General features: G+C 50.4%; 1 protein-coding gene across 1 annotated transcript; it reads left to right on the top strand.

Annotated features, from left to right (window-relative positions):
• Positions 1-7,573: 7,573 nt before the first annotated feature.
• CLDN3 (claudin 3) lies at positions 7,574-9,108 on the top strand. The gene has a single exon (XM_006057088.3). The coding sequence runs from the start codon at positions 8,078-8,080 to the stop codon at positions 8,735-8,737; it is 660 nt and encodes a 219-aa protein (XP_006057150.1). The 5' UTR covers positions 7,574-8,077; the 3' UTR covers positions 8,738-9,108.
• The last annotated feature ends 252 nt before the right edge of the window (positions 9,109-9,360 follow it).

The following is a 9,360-nucleotide window of genomic DNA, read 5'->3' as shown; positions in this document are numbered from 1 at the left end:
CACAAAATTAAAGACATAGAGAATAATTTTTTTCCTTGTGTTGAGAACTCCTAGGATTTACTCTCTTAACAACTTTCATATATAACACATAGCGATATTCATTATATTTATTATGTAATTTACATCCCTAGTATTAATTTATCTTAAAACTGGAAATTTGTGCTTTTGACTGTGGTGGTTTGGTGGTTTAGTCGCCTAGTCGTGCCCAATTCTTGTGACCCCATGGGCTGAGGCCTGCCAGGCCCCTCTGTCCATGGGATTCTCCAGGCAAGGATACTGGAGTGGGTTGCCCTTTCCTTCTCCAAGGGATCTTCCCGACACAGGAATCGAACCCATGTCTCCTGCATTGCAGCCAGATTCTTTACCAGCTGAGCTACGACTGCTTTCCTTCAATTCCCCCTGCCAGCTCCTGCTCTGATAACCACAGATCTGATCTCCTTTTCTATGAGTTTGTTTTTTAAATATAATTGACCTATAATACTGTATTAGTTTCTGTTACACAATACCCTGATTTGATACATTGCGAAATAACTACTATAATAAGTCTAGTTAGGATATATCACCATATAAAGATATTACAAAGTTATTGACTGCTGTTCCTCACACTGTACATTTCACACGCATGACTCATCCCTTTTGCAATCGAAAGTTTGTACCTCATAATCTTCCTCACCTATTTCTTTCCTTCCCCCAACCTCCTCCCCGCTGCCACCACCTGTTTGTTCTCAGTATTTATAACTGTTCCTGTTCTGTTATGTGAGTTCACTTGTTTCATTTTTTAGATTCCACACATACATGAAATCATACAGTATTTGTCTTTCTCTGACTTATTTAACTTAGCATAATACCCTCTAGATCTATCCATGTTGTCTCAAATGGCAAGATTTTGTTCTTTTTAATGGCTAACATCCCATTGTATATATACACCATAGGTTGCTTCTGTATCTTGGCTAATGTAAATAAAGCTGCAGTGAACATATTAGACCAAGCTTTAACATGGCAATATTTACCGTAAATGTAAAGAGTCTAAATATAGGCATCCCTCAGAGAAATTGCAGTTTTGGTTCCAGACTCCCCAATAAAGCAAATGCAGCAATAAAGTGAGTCATTCACATTTTTCAGTTTCCTGGCGCCTATAAAAGTTATGTTTACACTATATAGTGCTTGGATGATCAATCAGGTCTGACTCTTTCCGACCCCATGGACCTCTGTCCATGAGATTTTCCTGGCAAGAGTACTGGAGTGGTGTGCCATTTCCTCCTCCAGGGGATCTTCTGGACCCAGGGCTCAAACCTGAGTCTCTTACATCTTCTGCACTGGCACATGGATTCTTTACTGGCGTCTCCTGGGAAGCCCCTATGCTTACACTACACTGTATTCATTAATTGTGTAATAGCATTATGTCTAAAAAAACAATGTGTGTGCTTGCTAAGTTGCTTCAGTCATGTCCAACTCTTTGGGACTCCATGGACTGTAACCAAGCTCCTCTGTCCATGGGATCTCCAGGTAAGAATACTAGAGTGGGTTGCCATACCCTCCTCCAGGGCATCTTCCTGACCCCGGGATCAAACCCACATCTCTTACGTCTCCTGCATTGGCAGCCAAGTTCTTTACTATTAGTGCCACCCGGGAAGCCCAAGAAACAGTGTATATACCTTAATTTAAAAAATAAATAAAAAAAATAAAAACACCTCATTGCTGGAAATTCCCTGGCAGCTCAGTGCTTAAGACTCTGCTTCAACTGCGGGGGGCATAGGTTTAATCCCTGGTTGGGCAGCTAAGATCCCACATGTCTTGAGGTGCGGCAAAAAGTTTTTTAAAATAAAAATACTTCATTGCTTAAAAAGGCTAACCTTCATGAGCCTCACAAGTCATAATCTTTTTGCAATAGTAACTTCAAAGATCACTGATTACAGATCATCATAACATAATAATAATGAAAAAGTTTGAAATATTTCACCAAAATATGACACAGAAACACCAAGTGAGCAAATACTGTTGGAAAAACAGCACTGATAGACTTGTTCAGTCCAGGTTGCCACAAACCTTCAACTTAAGAAAGCACACAGTAGTGTGAAGTGCAATAAAAGAAGGTGTGCCTCTGTGTCAGTTAAAGAATTCTACCACAGTAGTAAAGTTTCACTAATAGAAAATACTTGTTATTGTTTAGTTGCTAAGTCACGTCCGACTCTTTTGGGACTCCATGGACTGTAGCCCACCAGTCTCCTCTGTCCATGGGATTTCCCAGGCAAGAATACTGGAGTGGGTGGCTATTTCCTTCTCCAGGGGATCTTCCCGACACAAGGATTGAACCCGTGTATCCTGCATTGCAGGCATATTCTTTACCGTCTGAGCCACAATATGTAAAAGAGGATTTATTAGAGGAATTGGCTCGGGCAGTTATAGGAGCCAAGAAGTCCCACAATCTGCCATCTGCAAGCTGGAGAACCAAGAAAGCCAATGGTATAATTCAGTACAGAGTGCCCACTGGGCAGAGGAGGAGCCCAGACTGAGTGCGCTGGGAGGTGGGGGATGGGGGAGGGTGCCTCGGCCACAGTATGGGAGCGTCAGGCCCTGGGGCCCTGATGGCTACTTCTGGGGGGTGGACACTGGGTGGGGGAACAGGTTAATCTCCTAGCTGTGGAAACTCTTCTTTCAGTTCCTCTTTTTCTAGCATTTGCTTCTTGGAGTCACACACACACACACACACACACACACACTTCACTCCAACACACCTGGTCACCTTCACCAAGCAAAGCCTTCTCCAGCAACTCCTGCCCAACCTCCTCCTACAAGAATTTCTCCTAGATCAAGACAGCTTCAGTATTCTCCTTCCAATGGTCACTGGGCACTAACTGGAGGCATTTTGGAGCATCAGTGCCATCTTGGGTCAAGGTGCTGTTTCTGGACAAGAGGCTCAGGAATGGAAGGGAGAGACAAGCATTGTGTTGGAGCCCCCAAGCCTCACCCTCCTCTCAACAGCACTCCCCCACTACCCATAGTCATAGCACTCTCCATACAAAGACAGCTTCATCCCATCCTCTTTCCCACCTTCTGGGGACACACACACCACACCAACAAATATTGTGGGGCCCCAAGCACCATCAGTTCAGTTCAGGTCAGTTGTTCAGTTGTGTCCGACTCTTTGCAATCCCATGGACTGCAGCATGCCAGGCTTCCATGTCCATCACCAACCCCCGAAGCTGCTCAAACTCATGTCCATTGAGTTGGTGACGCCATCCAACCATCTCGTCCTCTGTCATCCCCTTCTCCTCCTGCTTTCAACCTTTCCCAGCATCAGGGTCTTTTCCTATGAGTCAGTTCTTCGCCAAAAGTGGCCTTAGTATTGGAGTTTCAGCTTCCAATGGAGTTTCAGGACTGATTTCCTTTAGGACTGACTGGTTTGATCTCCTTGCAGTCCAAGGGACTCAAGAGTCTTCTCCAACACCACAGTTCAAAACCATCAATTTTTCGGCGCTCAGCTTTCTTTATAGTCCAACTCTCACATCCATACATGACTATTTAAAAAAACTATAGCTTTGACTAAACAGACCTTTGTTGGCAAAATAATGTCTCTGCTTTTTAATATGCTGTCTAGGTTGGTCATAGTTTTTCTTCCAAGGAGCAAGTGTCTTTTAATTTCATGGCTGCAGTCACCATCTGCAGTAATTTTGGAGCCCAAACACCATAGTGGTTTTTATTTTAATAGCTTTATTGATATGATTTATAGACCATTTCACAATTTATTTAATGGTTTTTTAGTATCTTCCCAGAGCTATGCAACCATCAGCACAATCAATTGTAGAACATTTTCATCACCCTAAAAAGAATACTGGAGTGGATATTCTCACTGTACCCATTAGCAATCAATCTCCATTTCCCCCAATGCCCCACCCCAGCACCATCGGATCTACTTTCTATTTCAAATAGATTTTCCTACTCTGGATCTTTTTTATGAATGAACTCACATAATACACACCATTCCTTGCAATGCACTTACCATAATGTCTTGAAGGTTCATCCACATTGTGCCACAGAACAGAACTTTATTCCTTTCTATGACTGAATAATATCCCATTGTATAGATATACTCCTTTTTGTTTATTCATTCACCAACTGACATTTAGGACGTTTCTACTTTGAGGCTGTTAGGAATGTTGCTCTGAACATTTGTGCACAAGTCCTTTTGGTTTTGCTTTTTATAATTTATTTATTTTATTTTTGGCTACACAGGGTCTTCGTTGCTGTGTGTGGGCTTTCTCTAGTGGTGAGCGGTGGGGGCCTACTCTTTGTTGGGGTGCACAGGCCTCCCATTGCAGGTGCTTCTCTTGTTGCGAAGCTCTAGTCACCCAGGTTTCAGTAGCGTGGTGCAAAGGCTTAGTTGTCCCGCACCATGTGGAATCTTCCTGGACCAGGGATCGAACCCATGTCCCCTGCACTGGCAGGCAGATTCTTAACCACTGGACCACCAGGGAAATCCCGTGTGTGAATTCTTTGGTAAACACATGTTTCCATTTCTCTTTATTTCTTCTTGATATCTTCTTTATTTCTCTTTATATCTTCCATTTCTCATTGTTAGGGTAAATATCTAATAATGGAATTGCTGGATCATACAGTATAACTCTGCCAGGGGGCTTCCCTGATGGCTCAGTGGTAAAGAATCTGCCTGCCAATGCAAGAGATGCAGGTTCGATCCCTGGTTGGGAAGATCCCCTGGAGAAGGAAATGGCAACCCACTCCAGTATTCTTGCCTGGGAAATCCCATGGACAGAGGAGCCTAGCAGATTACAGTCCATGGGGTCGCAAAGAAGTTGGACATGACTTAGCGACTAAACAACAAGTGGTAACTCTGCCTTTTGAGGAATTGCCAGACTGTTCTCAAAAGCAGCTGTAGCATTGAACAATGCCATCAGCTTTGTCGGAGAGTTCTAGTGTCTCTACAGTCTCTGCGACACTTGTTATCGTGTTTTTGATTCTAGCCATCCTTGTAGGTGTGAAGTGGTATCTCTTCGTGGTTTTGATTTGTGTTTCCCTGATGCTTAATGGTGTCCGACAACTTTTCACGTGCACCTTGGCTATTTGGATATCTTCCTTGTCTATTCTGAATGTCTATGCAGATCCTTTGACTGTATTTTTTTTTAATTGGGCTATTTGTTTTTTATTACTGAGTTGTAAGGACCATGGACGATATTAAGCAAAAAGCTGATTGAAGCTATTTGCCCAGAGCCAAAGTCTTACTTGCAGAGTTCCTGAAGTTTGGCCCCTGGGCACGAAACTTTCTGTCCTTCTGGCCTCATCTCTTCCCAGCCCAACCTAGTAGGTCCACCTCACTCAGGAACAAGGCACCTCTTCCTGCCTGTACCCCAAACCCAAGCAACTCAGAATAAACCCCTCTTCACAGATGAAGAAACTGAGGCTCCAGGTAGGAGAGGATTTGCTCAAGGTCACAGGACTGGTGAGAGTGGAGGCGGACTCCAATTCAGGTCCATCCATCTAAACCCCACACCTTCACACAATTTCTCTGCACACTGGCTTGTCCGGCCCTTGTTGTTTTTTAATTTGCAATATGCTCACGTTGCCTCTGTACTCATCACAGCGCTGTGAGGTAGATCATGTAGACATCAGTTTCCTCATTTTGCAGAAGAAGAAATTGAGGTGAGGAGCAGGGGTGTGACTTTCCTTGGCCTCGCAGGTAGCAAGAGATAGAGCTCACAGCACAAAGAGTAGGAAGCCCGCTCTCAAGACAAAAGCATCTGGTCTCAGGCCCCCATTGCCACTCCTCTACCCCAAAGTCAGCCCAATAACCAGCACTTCACTGGACTTCAAGAACTTCCTCCAGGGCAACCCACACCCAGCACCAGCTGGGCCCTCTGGCCAGGCACTCCCAGCCCTGCCCATCCCAGCCCCAACTGGCCCAGCCCAAGACCTTTGCTCCTGCAAGAAGAAGGACCCTGGTTTCCATGGGCCTTGACCCTGTTTACCTCACCCCAGGGCTAGGACATTCACAGAGGAGGACACAGGATGCAAGCCTATAATTTGAGAGATGCGACAAAGCAGAAAAACCCCTAGGGCCGATTCCATAGGTCCCTCCTCTCACCTCAAAGTGCCCAAGTTTCCGACTAGATTCCAAAGGCAGGTAACAGGGTAATATCCCATTACCAGTCATTCATGCCAGGAAGAGGGGGCACCCCCAGGGCAGACAAGGTTGCAGGAAGGCAAGAAAGTGATGCTTATCCTCCATTCAAGTCACTAGATCAGGGACTTTCCTGGTGGTTCAATGACTAAGACTCTGTACTCCCAATGCAGGAGGCCCAGGGTTCAATCCCTGGTTGTGGAACTAGATTCCTCATGCCCCAGCTAAGAGTTCCCCTGCCGAAAAGAAGATTCTGTGCATGCAGCCAAATAAGTAAAAAAATTTTTAAAAAGTCACTACATCAACTTTGTCTTCAGGACCTAACATGGTTTCAGACACTGGAGACATTGGCAGTGAATAAAACCAGCAGAAACCCTTGCCTGGTTGGGAGCATTCTGGATGTCCCAATGGAGCTGACATACCAGAGCAGAAAGCAAATAACAGGCAGTGTGAAATGCTAAAAGGAATGTAAAGTATAAAAATGGGGACAGGACATTGTGAGGTGAATAGCTGTGATTTTAAATTTTTATCTATTTCCTTTTTGGCCACGTGGCCCTTGGAGAATCTTGTGGGATCCTAGCTTGGGGGATCCTTACCTTGTGCTAACCAGGGATTGAACCCTGGCCATGGCAGTGAAAACATGGAGCCCTAACCACTGGACAGCCAGGGAATTCCCGGCTGTGATTTTAAACAGTGTGGTCAGGGGAAGGCCTGGCTGGGAGCAAAAAGCTGAACGGTGGAAAGAATGGGCCATGTGGTCTCTACATTATCCCTGTAGTGGACACGGCAAGGGTGGGGGCCCTGAGGAGAGGGGAAGTGAGGGACAGAATCTCCCAGGTCACCTCTGTAGGGCAGAGAGCAAGGTGAGGGATAGCTCAGGTGTGGGAGCAAGGCCTTTAGAGATAATGTCTCTGACTTCCCACCTTTGCCGGGATCAAAGGTCTTTCACCATCGTTTCAATAAGGTGGGTACTGACTCCCCCGGGGTTAGGACCCTGGCTCTGTGGGAGGAGGGTGCGGGTGCGGTGTTTCTAGGAGGCGAGGCCAGCTCAGCGAAAGAGATCCAGGGACACCGTGAGGGTGAAGACCTGGGAACTGAGGAGGGGCTAGAGAATCTGAGTTCAGCACTGGCTCAGGGGTGTCTTCAGGGCGCCTTTGCGGGCTGTCCCCCGCTTCTGAGTCCAGACGACCAGGACTGGCAGTCCCAGGGGCCTGGATCAGGCCGAGAGCGCGCGCAGGGAGGAGCGCTACCTCAGAGGCCAGTGGGACCAGGAGCAGGTGAGCGGCTCCGGGGACAGCCGCCCACTCTGGTAAACAGCTGGGCCACGCCCACAGCGGGCTGGCCACGCCCACACTGCCCGCCCCTTCCCCACTCCTCCTTGCTGCGGGTAGAGTGGTGGAGTGTGAAGCAGGTAGTCCTTTTTCACCCCATCCCCCGGAGAATTCCTTTCCGAGCACTGGGGCGAGGGCGGGGTGGGCAGGAGCGAGGGGCTGGGGGGCAGGTCTCGGCCCCGCCCTCTCGGAAGCCCGCACCCTGGCGCCTTGAGCCACTCCTGGCCAAGTGCTTCCTCCGGGGCGCTTTAGTGAAGGGAGAAGAGGGGCCACGTCATTGTCCCCAGGCCTGGGAGAGCGCGGCTCCGCCCCTCCCGCCCCCGCCGGAGCGCTGGGCCGGGATCGAAGACTAACCGGCCCCTTCCTAGGGGCCAGCCCAGTCGCAGCCGCCCGCCTACAAAGCCACGGGCAGGTGCAGGCGCAGCCGCTGCGCCAGCCGGGAGAGCGGAGCCGTTAGCGCGCGCCGCCCTTGTGTCCGTCCGTCCGTTCGTCCGTCAAGCGGGGCGTCAGTCCGTCGGCTGCACCGCCGCTCCCGCCCAGGCCCCAGCGGCCCCGGACCCTCGTCGTCCCGCACGTGGAGCCGCCCGGCAGAGCCGGCTTTGGCGCGGCAGCCATGTCCATGGGCCTGGAGATCGCGGGCACCTCGCTGGCCGTGCTGGGCTGGCTGTGCACCATCGTGTGCTGCGCGCTGCCCATGTGGCGCGTGACGGCCTTCATCGGCAGCAGCATCATCACGGCGCAGATCACCTGGGAGGGACTGTGGATGAACTGCGTGGTGCAGAGCACCGGCCAGATGCAGTGCAAGGTGTACGACTCGCTGCTGGCGCTGCCGCAGGACCTGCAGGCGGCCCGCGCCCTCATCGTCATCGCCATCCTACTGGCTGTCTTCGGGCTCCTCGTGGCGCTCGTGGGTGCCCAGTGCACCAACTGCGTGCAGGACGACACGGCCAAGGCCAAGATCACTATCGTGGCAGGCGTGCTCTTCCTGCTGGCTGCCCTGCTGACCCTCGTGCCGGTGTCCTGGTCGGCCAACACCATCATCCGGGACTTCTACAACCCCTTGGTGCCCGAGGCTCAGAAGCGCGAGATGGGCTCCGCCCTGTACGTGGGCTGGGCGGCGTCGGCGCTGCAGCTGCTGGGGGGCGCGCTGCTCTGCTGCTCCTGCCCGCCGCGCGACAACTACGCGCCAACCAAGATAGTCTACTCGGCGCCGCGCTCCACCGGGCCCGTCACGAGCACCGGCACGGCCTACGACCGCAAGGACTACGTCTGATGGGGTGACCGCGGGAAGCCCCGACCACTCCCACAAGCTGGCGCGCCCACCAGTCCTGCGTGCAGCCTTGCATCGGAGTCCAGCCCCCGCTCCCCAGATGCCAGTCTGCTCCCTCACTGGACTGGGAGGGGTCCGCCCGGCGCCCCCTTCCCCAGCTGCTAGCCCTCCTTGGCCCGGGGAGCGGGATTGTGGAGCCCAGGGGCCTGCCGGCACGAACCTTTGAAACCTTGCCCCTCTCGTGCGCGGAACTGGGGTGACCACCGCTACTTGCCCGCCCGGTCGGACTGTGGCCACAAAATTCTCTTTGCGCAGGGACCCGCAGCTTTGAAAATGGGCCACGATATTTTTCAATAAAAGTCTTTCGTTTTGCAGTTGCTGGCGCCTTCTTGTCCTGAGCGCGGACAGGCCTCCACCTACTTCCAAAACTTCCCCATCCCAACCCCCCGCCCCGCGTGCGCCCCCCAAGGATTGGCCCTGGCTGAATTCTGCGCTCCGGCTGCGGGAAGAAGCTTAGAGAGTTTCAATAAGTTGTAAACTGAGCTGGGTACTCACTAGCTAGCTGGTCCTTTGGCCTATTCACTGGGGATTCAGACAAGGAAGGCCCACTCGGGAGGGACGGGCAG

The sequence above is a fragment of the Bubalus bubalis genome, chromosome 24 (genome assembly GCF_019923935.1).
Source record: "Bubalus bubalis isolate 160015118507 breed Murrah chromosome 24, NDDB_SH_1, whole genome shotgun sequence".
NCBI classification, from domain to species: domain Eukaryota; kingdom Metazoa; phylum Chordata; class Mammalia; order Artiodactyla; family Bovidae; genus Bubalus; species Bubalus bubalis.
This window is presented reverse-complemented; position numbering and strand designations above follow the sequence as displayed.